Below are 26,295 nucleotides of genomic sequence, written 5' to 3' on the forward strand. Positions count from 1 at the left end.
CTGCAATTCAATTTCGAGACTTGCGATATAAAAAACAATACGAGGACGTGTCGAAAAGAGATATTTGCCTTGGAAGAAGTTTGGATTTAGGACTTCTAATAAGTTTAGGTTTAGGTGATGAAATAAATGGTTGGATTAATAATGTGAAATGGGATCGATTGGTCGGTCTTAGATATGATGGATATAAGTATTTGATCTATGAGTTTTTTGGTAGTTTGGAAGTTGTAGAGACAGATAGTGATGAGTTTCTGGCGTATACAATGTTTTTTAGATTAAAGAATCAGAACTTTGTAGTGAGACCACAAGATTTAGCAACCTAGATAGGATTTGATTTTGAAGGTTTGGAAAACGTATCTAGAACCTGGGATTCCAAACAAGCTTGGATTGATGTTTTCGGGATAGGGACTTACCATCCACATAGGTGTAAATCTACAAAGTTAAAGAATCCTGCTATGAGAGTATTTCATAGATACCTAACGTACACATTTAATGATAGGAAAGAGACAAATGGAAATGTGACGGTTAAGGATTTAATGTTCATGGAAGCAACAGTAGCAGGGAGGCAAGTTAATTCAGCGAAATTATTGATTAAGAAGTTGGGAGAGATTCAAGCAGAAAAAGGAGAAATATATTGGGGGATGCTTGTTACGCTAATATGTGACAAGTTGGGTATTGAGATCACCCCTGATGATGCAGTAAATAAGATTAAGTTTTCTGTAAATAATGTGTTGAGGGATGTGACATTGAATAAAATGGGTTTGATTAAAAAGAATATGGCAGGACAATGGTTTGTGATTAGGGATGAAATGGAGAGAGATGCAACGGTTCAAGAAGGTGTTAGTGTTCCAGAAGGGGTTAATGAATGACAAGTCTATGTGCGCAAAAGAAGAAGAACGAGTACTGAACCTGGATCATCTGAGAATGTAAAAGATATGCCTTCTCATACTTTACAGGAAATAGAAAGCAGATTTGAGCGGATGGAAAAGTTTCAAGAGGAGCGTTTTTCACGTATTGAGAGGCAAATGCAAGAACAACATGATCAATTGCAAAGTGATTTCAACACGTTTGTATCAAGAATAGAAGAAATAGTTGACATCATTGGGGAATGCATTCCAGAGATTTTCAACATGATGAAGAACTTCTCAACAGCCTCCTCCTCCTCCAGTCAACCTCCACCCCCTGCACCATCATGAAGAATTTCTCAACAGCCTCCTTGTCAACATTCTTGGGGAACGCACTATGAATGTTAATTATGATTATATGTACTTCAAATGCTTAGCTTTATGTAAGAAGATTATTTTTGCCTACTATTTATAAATAGATTGATTTCAGCGGATGTTCTTAATAAAGATTGTCTTTTGTTTATAAATAGCTTTGTCTTTTGTTTATACATATGTGAACTACTCTTTTGAATGCATATGTATATGTAATACTAGACATACCGAAAGACATCAAAATTCAAATCTCAATGAAATGCATATCCAAGATTCCATCAACAATCAGAGTATGCAATGTAATGATAATATATACTGAAAACATGCATAATAAGTTACATTAAGGTCATTATCATGAATTCACTACCCTACACAACCAATGACGAAAATACTAAAAATAAAACAACTGAATAAGCATACAACTCAACTGCATTCGGCAAAAACTAACCAAGGCATGAAAAATTTCTACCAAATACAATTCTATATGCTTCAACCTGTCAACAATATCAAACATCTCCCAACGAGACATGTTCATTATTTACAAACTCCTGTCCATTATAGAAATTACTTTGTCTTTCGATATTCTGAACCGGACCAGTGGACATCTGTCATTGTTTAACAACCACAATTTAGCACACGTTATAGAAAACTTAAGGCAATTACAATTATACAACATACATAACACATACCTGGGTAGTAACAACATCATTCGACAACACTTGAGTTTCCGCATCGGCCACGGAAGTACATGAAAGAAACTGTTCCTTTTGTCGCTGCACCGATGATCCTTTTCCTAAAAAGTAGCATAATATATTAGTAATCAAGTCGATATTATTCTAAACTTCAAATAAGTAAATAATGTTTTTTTTTTTTAAAAATCAGCATGTAAGCATAGATGTATAACTCATATCAATTCTTTGTTTTTGTAATTTTTTCTTTTTAACCCTACGTACAATTTCTTCAACCTTCGATTGCTTTCTTCTACATGGAGGATGACCTTTGCTGCGAGCTGCCTGTGGACTAATAATTAGACTATTCCCCTCTTTTGGAGGACTATCCCCATCTTGCTACTCAAACCGGTTGTGGAAGAGATGTTCACTTTTGTACCAAGCCCTCCCTCACTTTCCTTTTGCTCTAACTTTTTCCTCATGTCAATCATAAACTCCGTCATCATATTATAATCTTCCTCATTGTTTGATGTCATATCCGCTACTGTCAGCATTAAATTAGACAACTTATCAAAACGTTGTCCTTCAATGTTGGTGCTCCACCTATTATAACTCACCTTAATTTTCATATGACATCTGTTTATATTTTTCCTCCAATGCCGTAAAATGTACTTTTTCGGAACGTGTGAAACCTTTTTATGAATCAACACCATAATAACATGTCTGCATAAAATCCCCCTGAACTCAAACAAATGACAAGTACAATGAATATCACACGAACTTTCTTCAAAGTATACCGCAAACGGAACATGGTGACTACTATCTCCAAACCAAACATCTTCCAAAACTTGATACTCCTCGTATGAATCACATTTTTTTAGAAAAGATAACTCACATAAATCTTCCCCGCAATCTCTTTTTGAAACTCTTTAAACTTTGCAGTTGTGTATGCACTTCGAAATTGTTTCTCAATAGGGTAATTAGTTATACATGGTATCCAAGATTTGAAAGATCTAAAATCAGCCTCCCTTTCTTTTTCCGCTTTAGCTCGTAATGCATAATCATATTGTTCCACAAATTGTTTCAAAGTAGTTTTGGAATTGACATACCCATCAAAAAATGCATTCATACTTTCACTATGTTGGGTAGTAGACATACCTGTCCAGAAAGTATCTTTAAGAAATGCAGGCACCCATCGTACTCTTTCTTTGTACAATCCACATAACCATGCATTCTCGTGAAAGTTATGCACATCAACAAATTGATTCCAACGCTCTTCGAACTCTTCACGCGTAAAGGAATCATACACAACATTTTGCAACTTAAACTTTATAGTTTCATATTCCTTATACCCTCTTAACTTTTCAGGCAGTTTCTTCATTATATGTCACAAACACCACCTATGTCTTGTTCTAGGGAAAACAATCTCAATTGCATTTTGCATGGCCTTCTCTTGATCAGTGATAATTCCATTAGGAGCAACATCCATGCATTCAAGCCAAGAACGAAATAGTCATACAAATGTCTCAGTGTCCTCATGAGAAATTAACCCACAACCTAACAACGTCAAATGTCCATGATGATCAACCCCCACAAAAGCAGCAAATGGCATATCATACTTGTTCGTCAGATACGTTGTGTCGAATGTGACAATATCACCGAATTCTTTATATGCAGCCCTACATCTAGCATCAACCCATAGCACATTCTGTAATCGACTCTCTTCATCTACATCAATCATGTACCAGAAATTTGAATTCTCCTTTTGCATTTTCCTAAAATACTCAAGTACTGTCGAAGCATCTCCAACTCCAAGTCATATCTTTCTCACTTTTTCAATGTAGTTCCTATAATCTTTTTGTAGAAACGTCAAATTCTCTATACCTCCTGCCTCAACTGAACATGACTGAAAATTCTTACACGGTTTAATCCCAGCCACATCATTAACTTCAAGTCGCCTTTTCACATAAGGTTGTATCGTTCGGTTAACCTTGAAATATCTTCTTTTTGTCGGACTTGTAAGATCATGGTTATGTTTAAGTAAAATTAATTTAATTTCCCATTTGCATTCACCATTCAAAGCTGCACTAATCTGACTCTTATAATCTGTTTTGGCAACAGGTTGTTTTTTCAAGGTATTTCTTGACTTACATCTCTCCTTCCCAGAACAAGAACATGCCACTGTCACATATCTCATCTCTCCATCTTCGCCTTTTTTTGACGTACGCATCATTGCTTCAAATCCCATTTTTTTACCATACCGTTTGTAATACTTCACCAGACTATCAACTGAATCAAACACCATTCCAATATGAGACTCTACTTCTTCCTCTGCACATCCCATATATTCTAATTCATCACTTTCATTTTCCTGATCATTTAATAGTTTTATAATAGACAAAATTAGAATGTACTAATACAACACATCAAAAGAAACAATACATACAATAAATTTAAAATCATGTTAACGAAAAAGTTAAGGTTTTGAGCACAATTTACCTCAACATTATTGAAATGAGGCAAACTGCACTCTTTCATATTCTGTAATTTAATGCAAAACCAATACTATTGTTTGCGTTCACGAATCTGACTCATAACAATCACCAACAAATATTCTCTATCAGTTTTTTTCTATTGTAACATATATTCAATCCAAAATAGAATACAAAACTAAATAAGTGCATAAGTTAAATAAAAACCGGTTAACAACCTCAACAAATCTTCTTATCTCCCTTTCCATTGTAAAAAATTGTTTGATGAAAAATTTATAGCTTTCGTTCTTGTCACGGTAGTTGGAAAATGAGGAAGAAACGGCTGAGGAATGCAGACGCAACGTAGACACGAAGAACAGAAGGCAACGATGAAGCAGACATCGGCGATAGGTATAAAATGAAGTTTTCTTTCGCTCGAAGAATTTTGGCGCTGGTTTTTGGAGAAGCGTATTGGAGAAGCTAATGTTATTTGCAAATTACAAATATATATATATATATAAAACATTTCATTATATAATGGACGGACGTCCATTAATTATGGACGGCCATCCTTTACATAAGGGACGGCCGTCCAATCCTTATGGACGGCCGTCCAATCCTTATGGACGGTCATCCATACATAATGGACGGGCGTCCATTCCTTACTGATGCCCGTCCACACTTAAAGGACGGCCATCCACAATTTATGGATGGCCGTCCAAAGTTTTTCTTTTATTTTTTAAAACCAAAATAATGGACGGGCGGCCATTCCTTACGGACGCCAGTCCATAGTTAAAGGACGGCTGTCCAAAGTTTTTCTTTTGTTTTTAAAACCAAAATAATGGACGGAATGGACACCCGTCCACAGTTAAAGGACAGTCGTCCGTAATATATGGACAACCGTACAAAGTTTTTCTTTTAATTTTCATATTTTGGTTAAGGACGGGTGTCCCTTATTTGCGAGCGCCCATCCAAAATGAATGGACGGTCGTCCATAACGGATGAACGACCGTCCCTAAATGTTTTTTAATTTTTTAAAAAGAATTGTTAATAGATGGGCGTCCATTAAAATATGAATGCCCGTCCAATATTTAGGGACAGTCGTCCATAACCTATGAACGGTCGTCTCTAATTTATATAAAAAAAAAATTATTCCATTTTACTTATGGACGGGTGTCCTTTAAATGGGGACACCCGTCCATAGTAAATGGACCCTCGTCCATATAATATAGATGAGAGTCTATGTAAGTAAACGACCGTCCATATTTGATGGACGGCCGTTCACTATAAAAATATTTAATAACGCGTTTGGATTGCCAATGTGAGTCATGGGACACGTAGGCCGGTACACGTTTTCGGTGCAAAAATGCCGGTGTCCGTAGCGTTATTGTTCTTAATTTTACCTCAATTAACTGAAACTTATGCACCAGCAATGCTTTCGTGGCAACATGAAATGCCAGTTTGCAATACTTTAACGCAATGTTTTAAAATCCAACCCGAGGTAAAACCCGGCAAAGTTGCCGGGTCTTGGGTTGACCGGTTTGACTGGTTGACAAAAACTTTCAAAATTCAGCAAATACACCCCTAAAAATTCTTAAGTCCCTATAGGTTTGAAATTTAGCAAACACACCCCAAATACAAATCGGCTGGCAACTGGTTGGTGGCGATGACACCCCAGATGCAACCTCAATCATCCATTAAGCCTATTTCCCTTAAAATATACTCAGGATCTGGCCGAAATATGTTCGATTTCTGCCAGATATCACCGACGCCGACGTAGGCCTTCCTGGCCAGATCTCATCAACGCCGGTGTCAACAACCCTCCCCATCACCCAAAAATTACTCCCCTCTGCCTCCCGACCAAAACCCACCTCACCCCACCCCGTTAGCCTCGTCAATCGCCAGCAAAAGCTGATTGTTTCTACTGCCATTTTGTTTGATTTTCAGTCGATTTACTCACAGGTAGGGGTGGGAAAATTCGGTTAACCGAATCAGTTTTTCGGTAAAAAAAAAATTGAACTGAACCGAAAATTCGGCTTGGTTAACCGGTTTTGTCATTTATTCACCAATTTTATATTTTTTCACCTTGCTTCCCACTTGGGTCACCACTCCCACAATCTCATGCTTGTAATTTTATAGTAGAGTAATTAATATATTAAATTGGATAATGATTTTAGAAGGAAAATATGAGAAGGGATTGGTTTAGCATACCCAAGAACAACAGGATAGGATGAAAATCCATTGTCATTTTTGACCATATGATAATCAGAATGACAGATCTCATAATAAATCATTATAGCCAAATAGCCAAACTCGCTTGCTTCCTATCTAGCGCCCGAAGTGCAGGTGATCTAATACACAATATTTCAAACAACACTACACCAAATAAGAAGGGGCAGATCTAGAGTATATTGAGGGTGGGCCCCTCAAATTTAAAAAAAAAATATATTTATATGTAATTTTTTTTCTTTTTATGACAATTTCAACTAAAAACATATAATATGAATATTATATACTATTACATTTTATTTTGGCACACCCTAACAAGAATTTCTGAATCTGCTACTACAAATGAGCACACATCAGATTTTTCTATGAAAGTACTCTATCAAAAAGACAAAAAAAAAAGGTAAAAAGTGAAGAAGAAGAAATGAAGGAGAAGAAGATGAAAAAGGAAGAGAAAAGTGGCGGATGAAAAGTGAAGAAGAAGAAATGGAGGAGAAGAAGATGAAAAAGGAAGAGAAAAGTGGCGTGGACATGGTTGTCAAATCGTGTATCGTATCGTGTATCAAAAACTTAGAGTGCGTTTGTTTTGTTATTTTGGATAGGATTTTGGGAATAATATTGGGTAGTTGAATAAGGTGAGTATTACGAGGTAAATTTTAAAAATGAACAAAAAACCTCCTAGGTTTGCTAATTTAAATAAACACCCCAATATATAAATTTTTTGTAAAATGACAAAAACACCCCCACCCACCCACCCACCCACAGTGCCAGATTCCAGCCACCACCGTCAAAATCTGGCCAGAAAATGGCGTTACGACGCAGACCGGTTGGATCTGGCCAGTCATGCATCGATATGACCTTTTCCGACCAGATCCAGGCCAGATCTGGCCGTCAACGGCTGTTTTCAGTCAATGATGACTATTTCTTTGGAGATCCACTGTGGATCTGACTGGAAAAGACCAAATCGACGAATTACCGACTAGTTCCAGTCAGTTTTACGCCGTTGTGACAGATTCCGGCAACCACGGAATCTGGCAACTATGGGTGGGTGGGGGTGTTTTTGTTAATTTTCAAACTTTTTTTCTAGTGGTGTTTAATTAAATTAATAAATTTAAGGGGTTTAAAAGTAATTAAAAAAATAGATTAGTATTTCTCAAATAATAAAACAAACAAGTATTTTGGGAATAGGATTGGGAATATGGATTGGAATAACAAAACAAACGCACCCTTAATTTTTCGAATCGTGTATCGCGTATTGTATCGTAGGATACACATTTTTCAAAAAAAATTAATAAAATAATCAAAATTTTCTAAAAATTAATATCATCCTCAAAATTAATTAAAGAATTTTGTGGTATTATTGGCTTTAAATTATGGTATTACATAATCAAAATTAATCACAAAACTAATAATCTTATATCATTTTCTCTCAACTTTTCATATCATTTCCAAGATCAAGTCAATATCTATATCTTCACTTGTATTATTATTATCATGCAAATGGGCAACACATATTCCTCGTCACTTTCTTCATGCAAAGGGCAACATATATTCCTCTTCACTTTCTTCATGCAAAATGGGTAAATTTGGGCAAGTTTTAGTGAATTGGGTTGGGTGACTCGGTTCCAACTCGGAATTTTTTTTGGGCCTTTGGCCCAAGTTAATAAAGTCGTATCGATTTGTATTGATGTTTTTAAGGATACGTATCAACATATCGAAAGGTTCAGGATACACTCTCTGATACATATCGTTGGCGACCTATATTAAATTGTATCGTATAATACGTATCGGGTATCGCAGGATACTAATAACCATGGCGTGGACCCATATATACTTAGGGTTTTTTTCTCTTTAGATCGGTTTTAAAATCTGGTTTCAGTTAACCGGTTTGAAAATATCTATAAACCGAATAATCGGTTTATGGATTTTTCAAAATCATAACCGAACCGGTTTTTTGAAAAACCCAATTTTTGGTTCGGTTCGGTTCAGTTTTCGGACCTTTTTTCCCACCCCTACTCACCGAAAATCAACTCCATCACCACCATTGCATTCACCGACACTTTCTCTTCAAAAGCCCCAACATCCCAACCGTCAATTGTTCGCCGATCATCCTTCCAAATCCTAGGATTTGGGGTGAATAGGAAAAATATAAACCTGACCTATTGAAGCTTTCAGGTCCCAGTTAAACCGACTGGGCCAGACCGGGTTTTAAAACATTACTTTAACGAGAAATGTGAAAGGAAAAAATCATAAATCCTATTTAATCTTGAGTTATTCCACAGTTATATATTTTCAGAGAAGCAAATTTGGCGGCAGCCCGAAGATCACCAACTTACATAAACAAATGTACAGAGATTAATTTTGCAATGCAGAAATGTTTGCTTTTACCATATATGAGATGCAACGAAGAATTTTCATGGTGCTGAAACCTAAACATAGGTTAAGATTAAACTGGCATGTCAGTGCTCATCAAAATTAAATGAGGGATCAGATAGCAAACAAGCGAGAGCCAAGCCATTTTTTCCTTGAACATTGAAACTATGTACACAATCAAAATAAATATAATATACAGAGGATGACAGATGACTAAGGTCCAAATGTCCTGGTCTTCCAATGAGACCAATATGCCTTCTCACAATCTGATCATAGCTAAAATTTCAAGCCAAGTCATCAGAACCTTGAAAGAATAGGCATATTCTTTGCATCTATCTCCTTTATGCAGCCTAGTATCAGAATCTCCCCACAACAATCTTATTGTAATGCAACTTGCAATGGAACCTCCAAACTTGCTGCTCCATAACCAAAGGAGAAAATATTGTTTGTCATACTCATCTGGACAATAGGAAATCAACTTGGTTAGTCAACTCATTCTCAATCTTTGCATATCAGACAGTTGAACAGGAAACCAAGCTATACAAATGATGAAATTTTAAGCTGGAAGTGAATAACTTAACTATGGAAGAGAGAGTCCATAACTCCATTCATACATATTCAATCAATTAGTTTATTGCAAATCTATATGTGATCAACCCAGATTGATCATATCATCTGAGCAAATCAATCAGGTACCAAATCTTACATCTAAATTGCTCAATCAGGGAATAGGATGTTTAAAACAATATTTAAAGAAAGGTTTTGCTGATACATGTTCTATGATCACTTAACAATTTTAAGCATGTCCTCCACACCCATGGTTGATGCATCAACGAGACAAATTGGCAGACAATCCAAAATTGTTAGACATAAAGCAATCTTTCAATCAAAAAGTACCTCCTGACATTTGGAAAACAATACGGAACATGCACATCTATTACTGTGTGAACAGATTCTACTATATGTCTGTGCATGCAATGTATTTTCAAATGAGTTCAAGTTCAAACCTGTATGACCATGTGTCATTCACAAGCAATCTTAGTGTCAAAGCTGCTTAGGCAGATTGCAAATGCTTGAAATGCAGATATCGGGTATCGATAATCCATTGTAAATAAATCCTTCCCCACTTTTCCAAACTGCAGGATGATTTTCTCATGTTCTGGCCGTGCTGGTCCATTTTCAGGAGAAGCTACCAGCTGAAAGTTTTTCACTGAAGCAACTGTTACTCTTCCATGGAAATTCAAGCACCAACACTGGAGCTGCTCATGCCACCTGGGAGCCTTATTTTTTAACACCAGTGGTACCTCTTTCTGACTGGTCAAAGGTCCAGATAAGAACTTCTCCAAGCGGTTTGATTTCGACCGGAAAAATGGGATTGATGGGAAGGAATCCACATTGCTGGGAGAAAACTCTGTCTGCGTTGGGGCTACTCCTAAAGGTCCAATAGAAGAAGCAGAAATGGCATCCATATTACAGAGCATTCTCCTAGGACCCCTGATTGTCATATCATGAAAAAAATTTAAGCATTGATTAAAATGCATAAAGAAGTTCACAAAATAGCTTTTAATTTTATAAACCTGGCTAGTTTCTATACACAAATTTCATGTAGTAGTAGTTTAATTGTGTCCTTGCAGAGCAATAAGATGTAAGTAAATTAAAACCTGCATGCGTAAATATTTTTTTTTTTTTTCTTCATAAGAGGCAAATTAAAAGTTGCCTAAACTAAATGCTTACCTAGAACCTAACACATTCAATTCATATGAGATGTGAGCAACTGGATAGTTGCCATGTGGGACCCTCGGAGAAACTTGTTTCAAATTCACTAGTCTAGTGGAGCGACTTCTTGTCATCTTGGCTCCAGCGTGAGGAGGTTGCCCATCGTAAACTATAAACTTGGTTCCTAAGAAGTTTGATCTAGCCAAAAAGAAAAATATCAAAATTTGAGACCATGAAATAACCCAAAAAGCATTGGTCAAAACATATTTCAGTTATAGCACACCTCAGTTTCCCAATATAAGTGTTGCTCCCTTTTGACATATCATCAGCATGCAGAGAGATGATATAATCAGTGCAGGTGGGGCGTCTGCACTTGCGGGCAGCAAGGAGAAACTTTCCATCATCAGCTAGTGCTGCCATAGAGACAAGATGATCAAAAAGTTAAAACACACTCAGAAACAGAATAACAAGAAACAGGTTATATCATATTTATTTAATCAGCAACTGAGAAGAACGATCCAACAAAAATAGATATCCCAGGACATACCCAAATCTTGTCTTTGCCTTTTTTATTTATTTATTATTTATTTTTTAAAAGAGGTTTACCAAAAGACAGTAATTCCAACTACATATAGCTTATTACAAGCTTAAAATGTACATATTGCAGTACTTAGAGATCAATATTTCAGACATCAAATGCTCACCATTCGTTAAACTAAGGTAAAGGTGATATGTTTGGGTGGACCGGTTGCGTTTTATAAAGCACTGAAGGAGAAAATCCCTTGGTCCAGGCTGCAAAATGTAACCACACAAATTTCAAAACGCATGACAGAATATTCTACAAGCAGGAAAAACAAGCTGATCACGAAACTCAAAACTCAAAAAATCGTCAGAACAGTAGCCAATACATCACAAGTTTCATAACCCACAACCAGTTTTAAATAGTAAACCACTGATCAAGGATACCACATTGCACGTCAATTAAAGCTAAAATAAGAATAGGCATTTAACCCCCCAAAAAACAGAACTAACTACACTCTGCTAAAAGTAGAAGCTAATGATCAAGTGGACATACATGATAAAGCTAAAAGTGGTCTGCTTGCACTGCTGTCAAATAGAAGCTTACCATAAAGTTTCTACATCAAGCTCAGAATGATTGATATATTGTCGGAATCTAAAGCATAGTCCCAAGTTAATCTTAGTAAATCACCACTAAGTTTCACAATTGAGACACGAAATGATTTAAAACTCAATTAGAACTGCCTTGAAACAAACATGGTTCCCACTTTCCACTATTTAGGTAGGCACATATGTTAAAAAACACCAATATAAAGAAATTCGAAGCAATTTATTTGAGATATTCAACCGCCCAATTTTTATCCATCACAAATCTTAAATCCCCACCCAACCAAAAAAAATATCTGCATGAGGTATTAATTCATATAAACAGAAAAAGAAATTGAAATTCTTGTATTGCACTTTCAGCAGGTCTAAACATAGCAACAGAAAGCTTAAATATTTACCCAATTTTTTATATTTAAAAAAAAAATCATTCTTATATAAAATTAACAACCAAAAGAATACGAAACTTATTGAATTCACCAATTAAAACCCAGAAAATAAAAATAAAGCATTTGATGATAAACTAACAAAAAATAAAATAAAATAAAAACACGATAATCAAAATTATAACAATACCTGTTTAACGGAGATGGGGAAAGTCAAATAACCGGAAAGTTCAGGGACTTTAACAATCTCTTTAGTGATCTGTCTCCAACTGGTACAAACTCCGGCACACGCGACCACACTCCTCCGAGGAGGCCACGCGCTCTCCGACGCCTCAATCTTAAGGAGAATCTCTCTGAGGAGCTCCTGTGGCAGGTTGGCCCAGCAGCAGGAACTGGAACCGCCACCACCGTCGGGGTCGTCGTCGACGCCGTCCCTGACGACGCTGTGCGACCGCGGCCACATAACTTCTTGAATTATATTCTTAATTATCATGCACGTCACAGAATAAAGTTGTCTTTTTTATTTATTATTTATCTTTTTTCTTTTGGGTTGAGAGAAGAGAGAAAGGTTTGCTGTTGGTGGGTGGCTGGCTGGTGGTTGTTTTTGTGTAAGTGAAGAGTGAGGAGCGAACAGAGAGTTTTATTTATTTTCTGTATTTTCCTTTTTTGGAATTTTTTTATTTATGGACTTTTTCTGTTGATTTTATTTTTTATTTTTTTATTTTTATGAATAATCTAAAAATTAAATATTGTTTGTGATGACTTGGATAATATCTAACCCTTAGCAGTCAATATGTCCTCATCGACAAAGCTGCAAAATATCTTCCCCTCTTTTTTGTCAATTGTATTTAAAAAAAAAAAATTCTATAAGTGGAATAATTAATTAATGAGATAAATTCAATGAATCACAAAAATATTAGTGTATAGAGTTTAGATGAAAATCCAATAGCATTTAATTGATAATAAAAATATAGGTTTTGCATTTATGTGCTTAGTCATTATCAGTAGCAATAATACCTAACACCCTTCGCCTCAATAAATTAAATCCCTTTAAATAACTTGAATTATAAGCTTTTTTTTTTTATAAATAAAAAATAAATAATTTATAATAAAACGGTTGGTAGGTTAAGTAAGTACAAATCAATGACTACTAAATGGTTCAACCCAATTAAGTTATTAATAAGAATGATCATCCAAAGATTTACTCTACCCTCAATTTAAAAACTCCAAAATATTAATTATAAATTAACTTAAACACCTTGTTAAAAAAAGAAAAAGAAAAAAAGAAAGGTAAATATACATCCTAACATGATAACTCAGTCCTTGTCCTCGGCGTTTGGTTCGACGGAGAAAGTGGGCCCCACTTAACTTCAATAATGTTAATTAGTTAATTAATAGTACCCTTATCTTAAAAGGTTTTCCCATGAATTATGAATCTCAGAGTCTCAGTCCATAGGCTGAGACCTCGAAGATCCTCCCTTAACCGGATCCTTAGTTTACGGTACATAATCTATCTCTCAGCTTCTTTTGTCTGTTTAACATGTTTTAATTATTTTAATACATAGTTTTTAATGGGAGCGTTGAAGAATGGTGACATTTTTCTACAGAAATTCATTGCGTTAAACATTCACCATTATTTACACGATTCAAATTAATTCAACGAGTTTACCAACACTAATTTCTTATACTCATCATTGCCACAATTACATTCCTAATTTAATTCTAGTTCAATTAGGTTTTTCTGTTTTCATATAAATGTATGAATTTTATATAAGATAAAAATATAATGAAACTAAGCAGAGAAAAATAAACTCCTCCGAATAGTCACTTCAACTCTTACTTCACCTGTAATTTTAAAGAAAACAGAAAAAATAAAACAGCACCAATCACTAAGTTTCATCTTATTATTTTTTTATATAATAAGATGAAAATCATTCTTCAGATCAATGAATGAAACAGGGAACAGATTTATGTGATATTCATATAGTGCTAAGACTGATAATATTATACAAGAAGAGAAGAAGTGCCACTTAAAAGACAAACCTAGGATTCTTGCTCGCTTTCTCGATGTGGGCCTGGAATGAGGAACTGACATTTCTTTAGTGTTTTACATCCAATGTGAGTTAGAAAAAGAAGGATATTTTGTGAGATATGGAATCATTGATAATAGTGCCTACTGACTAGTAGTAGATAGAGACGAGCAGAGTATGTGTAATTGTGAACGTCTGGCTCTTTCACAACTGTCTAAGACGCACACCCATTATTATTCATCACATGAACAATATGCTTAATTCATCTTCATTAATAACAAAAGCCGCCTCTAAAAGTGGGTCTATGCCCTCCCTCCGCCTCCATCCATCTTACCATTACTCTTATTCTATTGCTTTAAATGATTGTGTTAAAAAATAAAAAAGGAAATCTAGACATTGCACTAGTTCTACTTCCACCACTCTGCAGCACATCCTCTCACGATGTGCCCTGATTGAGAACTAACCTAACAATTTCTAAAGTCCCAACAAGAAGACATGTCCTCAGTTGACGGGGTCCATCCTTTTACTCAAAAATCTTCAAGGTGCTATCCAATTAAGTGAAGCCACCACATAAAGGGTAGCAGATTTTGTATTTTTTTTTTTTTCAAACAAAAATACACCATTTTCTGCATTTAATGATATAATGGGCCGGAAATTCAACAAAAACATTTAGTGCAAAGAAAGAGGATGTCAAAGTCTACTGAGTCCATGCCACTTCTAATTACATAATTGGCAATTAGCTGGTGGCAACTTACCGGGTCATGTCCTCTGAAACTCATACTTGATTTCTCCTTGAATTGGAGCACCAAGTCCCACTCTCACCAAACCCTTCAATGCCCACAAGTTGCGCATTCCAAAATATCATTTATAATCAATTGTAAGCTCTGGAACCATTTTTTTTTTTTTTTTTTTTCAAATTACAGGCAATTCTGCAGACTGTAGACGTTATCAGCAACTTACTGTAGTGACCCAATTAAACTGCACCCTTACCCACACAAACAGAAGAAAGGAAACATATATGTAGAACATAAACCTGTGCAATACCTTACTAATTCTAAACCACAACTAAAACCATCATCTACCCTACTTACTAAAAATTCCAAAATTGATGGCAGTGTAGATAATAAAATCTAAAATTGAATGCAATCTAATTGTCCCAACACTCTCAAAGTGTCTGGATTTTCTAATTCAAGAACAACCACAAAACTACTATATGATTAAAAGATACTTTTCTTTATTTCCCTTGAATATAAACAGATGAAAGATGTCGAGTATAACGTAGAAAATAAGCATAAACATTTGTAATGATTTGCTTTCTTGATTTCAAAAATGGATCCTAATCTCATATATTGGGCTACTTACACCTTTGCCAAGCAAAAAATATCCTACCAGGACTTCTATACAACAGGTACACTACCATTAGGTTGCTGCATGTTTCCCAGCAATTTTCCTACAAAATCAGAGACAAAACGCATATGCATCACTTATTTCACTTCTTCAGAAACTTTAAACCAATAACTTAAAGGCAAGGAAACAAGATAAAAAGGAATAAATACTGCAATATATCACTGGGATTCATCATTTGTTTTACTCAATATTATTNAATAAACTCCTCCGAATAGTCACTTCAACTCTTACTTCACCTGTAATTTTAAAGAAAACAGAAAAAATAAAACAGCACCAATCACTAAGTTTCATCTTATTATTTTTTTATATAATAAGATGAAAATCATTCTTCAGATCAATGAATGAAACAGGGAACAGATTTATGTGATATTCATATAGTGCTAAGACTGATAATATTATACAAGAAGAGAAGAAGTGCCACTTAAAAGACAAACCTAGGATTCTTGCTCGCTTTCTCGATGTGGGCCTGGAATGAGGAACTGACATTTCTTTAGTGTTTTACATCCAATGTGAGTTAGAAAAAGAAGGATATTTTGTGAGATATGGAATCATTGATAATAGTGCCTACTGACTAGTAGTAGATAGAGACGAGCAGAGTATGTGTAATTGTGAACGTCTGGCTCTTTCACAACTGTCTAAGACGCACACCCATTATTATTCATCACATGAACAATATGCTTAATTCATCTTCATTAATAACAAAAGCCGCCTCTAAAAGTGGGTCTATGCCCTCCCTCCGCCTCCATCCATCTTACCATTACTCTTATTCTATTGCTTTAAATGATTGTGTTAAAAAATAAAAAAGGAAATCTAGACATTGCACTAGTTCTACTTCCACCACTCTGCAGCACATCCTCTCACGATGTGCCCTGATTGAGAACTAACCTAACAATTTCTAAAGTCCCAACAAGAAGACATGTCCTCAGTTGACGGGGTCCATCCTTTTACTCAAAAATCTTCAAGGTGCTATCCAATTAAGTGAAGCCACCACATAAAGGGTAGCAGATTTTGTATTTTTTTTTTTTTCAAACAAAAATACACCATTTTCTGCATTTAATGATATAATGGGCCGGAAATTCAACAAAAACATTTAGTGCAAAGAAAGAGGATGTCAAAGTCTACTGAGTCCATGCCACTTCTAATTACATAATTGGCAATTAGCTGGTGGCAACTTACCGGGTCATGTCCTCTGAAACTCATACTTGATTTCTCCTTGAATTGGAGCACCAAGTCCCACTCTCACCAAACCCTTCAATGCCCACAAGTTGCGCATTCCAAAATATCATTTATAATCAATTGTAAGCTCTGGAACCATTTTTTTTTTTTTTTTTTTTCAAATTACAGGCAATTCTGCAGACTGTAGACGTTATCAGCAACTTACTGTAGTGACCCAATTAAACTGCACCCTTACCCACACAAACAGAAGAAAGGAAACATATATGTAGAACATAAACCTGTGCAATACCTTACTAATTCTAAACCACAACTAAAACCATCATCTACCCTACTTACTAAAAATTCCAAAATTGATGGCAGTGTAGATAATAAAATCTAAAATTGAATGCAATCTAATTGTCCCAACACTCTCAAAGTGTCTGGATTTTCTAATTCAAGAACAACCACAAAACTACTATATGATTAAAAGATACTTTTCTTTATTTCCCTTGAATATAAACAGATGAAAGATGTCGAGTATAACGTAGAAAATAAGCATAAACATTTGTAATGATTTGCTTTCTTGATTTCAAAAATGGATCCTAATCTCATATATTGGGCTACTTACACCTTTGCCAAGCAAAAAATATCCTACCAGGACTTCTATACAACAGGTACACTACCATTAGGTTGCTGCATGTTTCCCAGCAATTTTCCTACAAAATCAGAGACAAAACGCATATGCATCACTTATTTCACTTCTTCAGAAACTTTAAACCAATAACTTAAAGGCAAGGAAACAAGATAAAAAGGAATAAATACTGCAATATATCACTGGGATTCATCATTTGTTTTACTCAATATTATTGTCACTGTTGAAAGTCATACAAAAGTAGAAGATTTATTAAAATGGTAAGGTTGTAGTTAACTACACTTGTAAATACAATGCACAGTGTTCATTCAGAAAGACGGCAAGCCACTTAACTAAGTTTAAAGAGCTCATCGTAAGTAGTTCAACCCAACCGTGCACTTGAGCTTAACATTTCATTTTATTAGCTTAGAATTAATCCAAGTGCAAACAACTCAAATTTAAAATAATATATATGTATTAACTAATCGATAGACGAGCATAGTTGCATTGATATTCAGTGACATCATGTAAAAACCATGTTGCGGTTGAAGTTCGATTTTATTTAGCTTATGACCTCCCCAAATTTGGACAAAAATAAAACATATTAGTAGACTACCTGAGTTGCCTGCAAAAGGATAAGCCTTCGAGAGATATTTACTTCTTGCCAACCCAACAGAAGTGTTCTGAGACCTTATAACATTATCAACTTGAAACTGATTGGAGAAGTTGGTGGCTGGCAGGCATCCTCCTGACTTACCCAATAATACTTCTGAATTTTGTGCAAGAATTTGATCAGGTGTCTGCACAGAGGACTCCAGCTGATTTCAAGGAAACAAGCAGCAGTAAGCCATTCAGTCATCAAAAATTAATTCATGTAAACTAAAACACATTGAAAAGACTTGGTTGTAAGAAATATATGAGATAAACAGATACTTAAAAGAAGTGTGACCATTTAACAAAAATATGAGAGCTGATGTAGCCATCTTGTGCTGATACATTTTGTTACATCTTGCGTTGTCATAATATTGTGACACAAGAATACAGTAGTTTCATGCAAGATTGTAGTGTCTCACAAAGAACATCAGGCACAGAGCATTCTTCCCTTTTTTTTCAAAAGTTTAACAGATCAACCCGAAAGATGGCATTACTACAATAACATCACCTGGTTTATGAAGATATCAGTACTGTAGTAACAGCAGTCCAGTAAGTGCAAAAAAAAAAACCAACCAAGCCATATATATGCTAGGATCGTCTGTCAGTACTGACTTAATAATGTCTAAAAATCAGGCAAGACAAACAACCTTTTTATCCTTGTAAAAAAGTGAAGGATGTGAGAACTGATGAGAGTAGAAAAGGGGGATAAAAAATTTTAAGGTTAGGCATGAAGCTCAATAGTTACACTTCAAATTCGGTTTTCCAACATCTAAGTAATGACCATAAAAGAAAACCCTACTCCATTCCATTCATGACCGGTAAGTCTCATACAACAGCATTAATTTCACATTCAATTAAAATGCACATAATTCTTGCTGAGCGAAAACCGTGAAACCATAATGTGTCAATTTGATAAATTAAAAAAGGACTGGTCAAACCTTCTTGTTGAGCATGCCACCCACTTGTTCTTGTGAAGAGCCCCCTTGAGGTAAAGTCTGTAACGACACTATGCTTTGACACGGAGCTTGCGGGATCACCACATCTTTGCCCTGTTCCTTACTTGATGCCTCATGATAGAGATGAGTAAGTGCAGACTTAAGACGGTTGTTTCTTTGAGAGTAATAAATTTTGGTGGCAAGAGGAACTGGAAAATCTGATTTATTTCCATCGCAATAATCATTGTCCAATTTTGTGGAAAAGAGAGCATTACAAAAAAGGAAGGTTCAAGACAAGTTCCCAAAATTATCATAGATAAGAAATTGATGAAAACTTTAACTGATGGTATTCTAAGACTACCTTGCACCCGCATGCACTGCTCATGGACTTGTCCAGGGCTTTTACAAAGATTATCATCAGGCATTTCACTTCTAGGAGTTGTTTGTTTTGGAAAATCCTTACCTGAAAACAAGCTTATTATGAGCATATATGATGCCTTCAACAGTGTACTAGAGGCACCCAAAAGATTACAGTGCATCATCATAGCTGAGTGACCAAAAGCTACATGAATGAGGTTGATCATAGAAATAAAACAGTTCAAGATTCACATAAATTAGGCCATGTTTTCTCAGCAAAATTATGATATAGTTTTTTTAAATGCTTAATTATTGTACCTTTGGTAGGAAATTGGATCAGACAAGATGGACTTGTAGAAAGAAGAAAGGAAGACCTAGAGAAAGAACACCTAAGGTTCTTAGTCAATCACAACAAAAAGGGGATGTGCTCACATATAACCCATGAGCTGTTTGTTCTCAGACTTCAGTTTCAGGACCCATCAGTACAGCACTTACAAAGAATATCACAACATTGCTCCAAAGAAAATCGGTAAAAGCCTCAAATAACAGGAAAAAGAAGAACCAAGTGACTGAGAGATTATGATAATAATAAATTTGATTGAGAAAAGAAAATTTGACCATCTATCCGAATGTTACTTGAGAAAACCTTGCTGAAAAAGAAAAAGCAGAACGACTATAACAAAAGTTTGTCTGGACTTACAGGTATGAGGGTCCTGAGCATTTGTGACTTTTGTTATGCGATAAACTGATTCTGGATCACCCGCTAGTGGTAGGTGCTCGTCTGCTATCCTACAAGAATCAAACAAAAACAGTAAATTTTAAGGTAAAGATTTTTTTTTTTTATCATCTAATTTTTCAGAAAAATAATTATTTTGCTAGCAAAGACAACAAATTGAGTCTAGGTTCAATAGCTCCACCACCATCTAACAGAAGAATCAAGGGGATTGAAAGAAACTACTGAATTGAGGTCACAGACCTTGTTAAACGAGTAAAAAGAAAATGAAAATTCAAGACATAGGTAATAGGTTTTATTAAGCTACAGTACATTAATAAACATAGATCAGAGAGATAGTGTAGATATCAAAAGAACTGAAGGATAAGATTGAACACTATGCATAATATATGGTAAAACCAAACAGAGCCTTCTCCTGTACTTGAGATGCATATATAACTACAATTCAAATTCAAAGAAATAAGGCATACATTTTTGAGCGTTTTGCTGGAGGTGGCATCACACAGGCTGAGTGATCTATATTCTCAGGACTAACTCTTGAAGCAACCATCACAGAAGCTGTATCTACACTAGCAGAATTTCCTAAGGGAAATAGTAGAAAACAATAAATCAAGCTAAATTCAAATGCAAGTATATGACTTTCTTCAAATGAACACTTGTCTCTGATGGATTCCCATGTATGTCAGCAAAAATCAAGAAAAAGAAAATGAAAAGGAAAAGGAAATAGGGGAAAAAGAAAAGAAGATGATAATTCAACTAAACTCAACAAAGCCGCAGTCCAAACTATTTGGCTTTACAACATGATGAGTACAATTAAGTGGGAAAATAAAACCAATCATGTTTAAAGAAAAAACTTGGATGTTAACAACTTCAAAGAACATAAAGATTATATAAACCATCTAGGAGAGAAGAAACTTAGTTCGATTATCCGACCCAGGAGTGAAGCTTTGGCTTCCTTTACAAGCAAAAGTGATTTTCTGTTCTTGTTTCATAAATCATAAATCTAGCTCAACCAGAAGACAGAGGAGCACATTTAGCTACCATCAAATTCTACAGGTGACAATTGCAGCCAAAAACCCCACACTGTTTCTGTTTTACTACCCCATACCCCCCCCCCCCCCCCCCCCCCCACCCCCCCCCCAAAAAAAAAAAGTCATAGAAACTTTGATGACCTAATAAAGCAGGTGTATTTGGGGAAAAGCATCGACACAGAAGGATTTTACAGAAAGAAACAGACAGAGAAAACTCCCCGAGGTCACTTCACATTGATCCATCAGGAAATCACAATGTGAATGCCTGCATGTCGACAAGAAACTTACTTTTTACATCCACGGACAAAGAAGAAGAATCATCATCTATAGACTCCGGCCTTTCTGCTCCACAACCGGTGTCGTTGGTTTAAAAGAGGTTAAGAACTCTCAAATTATCAACCAATAATTGAGTAAAAATTAATCTGTACAGAACCAAAATACAAGAACTTAATTTAATGAAATACAAAACTCAAAGATTAAGGGGGGAGACAGCAGAGAGGAGATTAGTTCTGAATGTGACGGTATCATACCAATTTTTTTAAGCTACATTAAGTTAACATATCATTTTAATATGGGAAAAAATGGTCCACAAAGGAAATTTTCTAAACAACAAGTGCAGTGTGTAAAATGGCCTATGAGTCTTGCAAGAGAAATACTTATAGGGTGAAAAAAAGAAAAAAGGATACTAGCATAAGCTGTAAGTAACTTTTTCCTCTCCTTCCTTGGAGGTTTCCTATTCCCTGTACCACTATAAACATCCAACATAGGTTCCCCTGTAGCATTTAATGACCTACAAAGTTCTGAAAAAATCAAGAAAACAAAAACAGTTCAGTGAAGCAACAGCATCATTCCACTGGAAGAGTTCTAGCATGGAACCCCAATACAAAAAATCAGTGAATCATCAAGACAATCAGAAACAGGCAAGTAATTTTCCCATCAATAAGCATATATTTTGTTAAAATCACCATCAGGATCCTAATCACCTGCATTAATTATGGATCACCAAGATTTGTGATAGTTCAGTTTACAGAGAAACAGGGAATATTAAAATGAGATAGAAATGCTTTTAATTCAGCAGATAACCAGGAGAAGGAAAGTGCATTTAGAATATAACTTAAGTCGACCTAGTAGGACAATGACCAAGAGACTCATATGAAAAATGTAAAAGAAAGCTCTTTCCCAGTTATTATATATTAGGTTAGAAACCAAGTCCTAATTGACAATTATGGAATTGATTTCCCAATTCACATGATACAGTCAATGCTGATACTAACGAGTTTGTGTTGTTAGCAGCCAAAACACTCAGGATGACGAAGGCTAAGATTATTAATGAATCACATCACTGTGATCTTGAGTCTTTCCATTAAAAAATATGAGAGAATCATTTACCATGTCTTTTATTAGCTCAGATGTGTTTCGGCAGATTATGAAACCATACCAAACTGTTCAAAAGCTTAAGAAAACATGAGCAAACCTGCATGAGCAGCATATTGACTGGCTTTTACTGGCTTCTTACAAGCATTGCAACATACCTTCATGATAATGTTAACAATTAGATAAACAAAGTGAAAGCAACATTTGGATGTAAATGCAAATGTATAGCATGAGTGGCCAAACCAAAGATTGCAATTGATCACATAAATCAATAATTTCCTGAAGGTTTAAGAAAATAAAAATAAATTAAACGAGAGATAGAGAGAGAGAGGGAGGAGGTAATGAACAAAGCAAGAAATACTCTTATGAAGAGTTTCCATATAAACTCCAGTGTGAAAATAAAAGGACTTTCTAATGCAATGTTGCCTGTGTCTCCTTTATTTACAAGCAGATGGGAACAGATATTCTGCTTCCAAGCTCAAATGTTTATATTATATCCATAAAAATAAATAAATGAATGGAAAAATTCAAGAAGACAAAACTTAGATAATTAACATGAAAACAGTAGTGAGTTATTAAAAAGGACAAATTTAAATTATGACAACACTTACCAAATGTAAAGAATCAGCCATAGGTTTCAAACCAAAGACATGCATATCTGGAAAAGTCATTTGTCAAGCAGTTAAAAGAAACCAAATGCGAGCCAAATAAAATATTTAATAAAAAATTCTCAAGAAAGCGACTACACTTCAAAGTTCTTATTTTTTTTTTTTTGTTGTTGGAAAAAGCCAACTACTTGATGTATGATACAATACAAAGGCTTAAAACAATAATAACAATGTCCCAACCCAGCAATAAAACCTTCATCTCATTTTTATTCAACACTACACTATGGATCTATACAGTACCTTATAATTTCAAAGGAGAATCTTTAATTGAATCAACCCAAAAATTAATAATTAGTCCACATATGAAGAATCTTTAATTGAATCAACCCAAAAATTAATAATTAGTCCACATATGAAGAAATCACCTTCTTCATCAAGCAAATTAGCTTCATCTGCCTGACGTAATTCTCTGTAAATGTTTTGAGCAGCTAATTTCTGATGGGTTACCTCATCTGCCAAGGACAGAGAAATGTCAATAAAAAGGTGAAGCAACCAATTCAGTGTTACTTACCCACAAAAACTTCAAATTTAATCTGCTAAAGAAGTTAAAGATAACTAGATGCTATGTCATAGAAATCCCCAAAATTTCTGACATATAACATTTTATGTTTTGTATAAATTTCATCATGATGAATTCTTAGTTATACATACATTTACAGGCAATAACCAAAAGCAAATGAAGTAGACACTCAACTGAGGAAACATAAAAGTCAGAAGTTAAAAACTATTTGTTATAGAAAAGTTAAAGCTGTAGTCTTTTTTTTTCTCTTTGTGTGCGTGTTGTGAACAAGGCTCAAGGGTGATGAGACATGTAAATCTGGTAAAAGTACATAATAAAAACAACTAATACACCATAACAAAACACAGGAACCTCAAACCCCGTTCTTTACATTCATTTGCAGTTCATCTAATGAATTTTGGTACTCTGGAAGTTCTTTCAACTTCCAACACACCATAGGTTCTACATATTGAACAAAGAAATTATTTTGTTCAATTTTGTTTATCTTTATCCCACCAGTACATTTGGACCAAATCTTTGTGTTCCTTGAACTACTAAGCGCAGAGTAGAAAGTGTAAATTAACACCCAAAACACCATTAGACCCACAGTTTCTCTTCTTTTGTTTCCATAACCACATATCATGAAGTTTCATCATAGTCTCTTAATATTTTTCTTTTAACAGAAACGGTACAAGAATTTTAATGTATAGGTAAACAGATGTTCATAGGAGCGAACAAACTAGCATAAACAAACAACAAAGAGTTCATCTTACCTGCTCTATTCGGCGAGAACCTACCCACTTCCAGAAGTCTAGCCATAACTGCCATTCTCCCACTTCCTACAGAGCATACCATTGGGACAAAAACTACCCTTGTATCTGTACCTTAAAACATCCCCGTCCAAAAAGAAAAAATCAACTCCTCTTATCACATTAATAAACTATCAGGATACCAGCCTGAACTTGATTGGCACAGCCACTAAAAACCCGCTGCTGTATACACTCAAGCTTAACTTGTAAGCCACCTACTTCGCAATTTTATTTCTCTTTTCTCAAGAAAACTTACGTAATTGCATGTAAAGAACATCGGGGTCGAAATATAACAAAAAGACAAAAAGTAAGGGTTAACAGAGGAACAATCAAGGTACATTTACGATACACAATGTAATTTCATGAAAACGCAATTCAAATCATTTCAAAAAAGGAAAATGAAAATCATTCTTCGATGTATTTAGTCAAATAACCTCGCGTAACCTAATTAATCAAAGCCCAATTCCTCCAAATCAAACAATAAAAACTCACCTTAACCTATAAATTAATATTTCTACCAGTATAATCGCGATAAAACGTCGATAAATTGAAGAATCGAAGACGATTGGTAAAAAAGGTCGGTTGATGTCTGAAATATGAGAGAATGCGAGAAGAAGAGAGACAATGGGGAAAGTGAAGACCTAAAGAGTGAGTATTTGGGTAATGGTTTAAGTTTATCTGGATGTCGTACGTTCTTCTCCTCTTCTCCTCGCAGTGGTGGTGGCAAATGGCAAAGCTAATGCTCAAAATGGAAACTTCTCTGCGGGAGTTGTCTGATTGAAATAAATGATAATAGTTAACGCGGGCCTGGGGAGATTTTGTACAGCCAATAATAATCGAGTATTTTCAATCTTTTAAGAAGTTAATGTGATTAGTAAATGAGTGGGGTGTATTTAGTATTACCCTTTTTCCGGCCCAGATGAAAAGCCCAGACTATGTCCATCCACATTTTCGGTGCCATTAGAGTGTAGTGTAGCCCTCTTCTTAATTCGAATTTTAGCTCAACTTTGGCAAAAAGTTTTTCATCTATATGGATCTAATCAAAAGCTAAATTCAAAGTTTTCTCATGCATTAATTACAATAATGTCGATTTATAAAGCATACAAAATCTATATTGATCCTGTTATATACAACGCTGGATGTAAAGTATTTATGAATTACACTTTCACAATAATATTGAACATTTCTGACAAATTTAAAATAATATAATACAGTATATACAATCTTGTCATATAGAATGAATAGATACATAATATCAATTTGATAAATACTCAAACGAGAAAAAAGATATGTCAATCAATTATTATGTTACATCAGTTTGTATACAAGAGTTTTTAAATTTAGTATGTATATGTAGCATATTAAAAATATCCCACTAATTATAAGGTAGTATTAAGTTAACATTATCTGAACGAATATCACATTATTTAAGATGCTCAAAAATTGGAGAACAAACTTTATAAACATATTATTTTTCTTCCATTATATGTCAAAATATATTATTAGATTTTGGAATATTAAATGAAGAATTCCAGAAGAACAACTCTTATTGTATTCAATAGAGTGTTCATGTTTTGTATACAATAATCATGGTTTATTCTTTTACCATAGTTATATAGTTGTAAACCAACAAACTAACTAAACCAATCTTAACAAACTTAATTGCTACAGTAACAACATGTAACCACTTCAATAACTAAACCAACTATTACCAATTAACTACTACAAACAAGCAATATGCCACCACCCCCCAAACCCCCACCGGCCCCGGCGCCGCCCCGCCCCCACCCCCCCCCCCCCCCCCCCCCCCCCCCCCCCCCCGGGGCCTCAAGTTGG

General features: G+C 35.1%; 3 protein-coding genes across 5 annotated transcripts; all 3 read right to left on the minus strand.

The window, feature by feature from the left end:
• Window positions 1-9,019: 9,019 nt before the first annotated feature.
• On the minus strand, window positions 9,020-12,819 carry LOC116105562 (tubby-like F-box protein 6). The gene is made up of 6 exons (XM_031391961.1): window positions 12,367-12,819; window positions 11,373-11,460; window positions 10,952-11,081; window positions 10,687-10,866; window positions 9,960-10,446; window positions 9,020-9,411 (listed from the first exon to the last, which is right to left on the minus strand). Exons 1-5 carry the CDS (start codon window positions 12,667-12,669, stop codon window positions 9,975-9,977), a joined length of 1,173 nt encoding a protein of 390 aa, XP_031247821.1. The 5' UTR covers window positions 12,670-12,819; the 3' UTR covers window positions 9,020-9,411; window positions 9,960-9,974.
• A 4,429-nt stretch (window positions 12,820-17,248) lies between these two features.
• LOC116105573 lies at window positions 17,249-20,182 on the minus strand. The gene is made up of 5 exons (XM_031391982.1): window positions 20,046-20,182; window positions 19,350-19,451; window positions 18,992-19,206; window positions 18,016-18,217; window positions 17,249-17,484 (listed from the first exon to the last, which is right to left on the minus strand). The coding sequence occupies exons 2-5, from the start codon at window positions 19,411-19,413 to the stop codon at window positions 17,432-17,434; spliced, it is 534 nt and encodes a 177-aa protein (XP_031247842.1). The 5' UTR covers window positions 19,414-19,451; window positions 20,046-20,182; the 3' UTR covers window positions 17,249-17,431.
• Window positions 20,183-21,537: 1,355 nt separating this feature from the next.
• On the minus strand, window positions 21,538-25,231 carry LOC116105564. 3 transcript variants are annotated; one of them, XM_031391965.1, is made up of 6 exons: window positions 24,952-25,231; window positions 24,424-24,489; window positions 23,517-23,603; window positions 23,095-23,141; window positions 22,584-22,641; window positions 21,538-21,909 (listed from the first exon to the last, which is right to left on the minus strand). In XM_031391965.1, exons 2-6 carry the CDS (start codon window positions 24,476-24,478, stop codon window positions 21,671-21,673), a joined length of 486 nt encoding a protein of 161 aa, XP_031247825.1. In that variant the 5' UTR covers window positions 24,479-24,489; window positions 24,952-25,231; the 3' UTR covers window positions 21,538-21,670. The 3 variants fall into 3 exon arrangements, with proteins under 3 accessions (XP_031247825.1, XP_031247824.1, XP_031247823.1); XM_031391964.1 differs by having other exon boundaries at window positions 24,424-24,534; XM_031391963.1 differs by having other exon boundaries at window positions 21,539-21,909; window positions 24,424-24,710.
• Window positions 25,232-26,295: the final 1,064 nt, after the last annotated feature.

Source organism: Pistacia vera, unplaced genomic scaffold, assembly GCF_008641045.1.
Source record: "Pistacia vera cultivar Batoury unplaced genomic scaffold, PisVer_v2 Contig50, whole genome shotgun sequence".
NCBI classification, from domain to species: domain Eukaryota; kingdom Viridiplantae; phylum Streptophyta; class Magnoliopsida; order Sapindales; family Anacardiaceae; genus Pistacia; species Pistacia vera.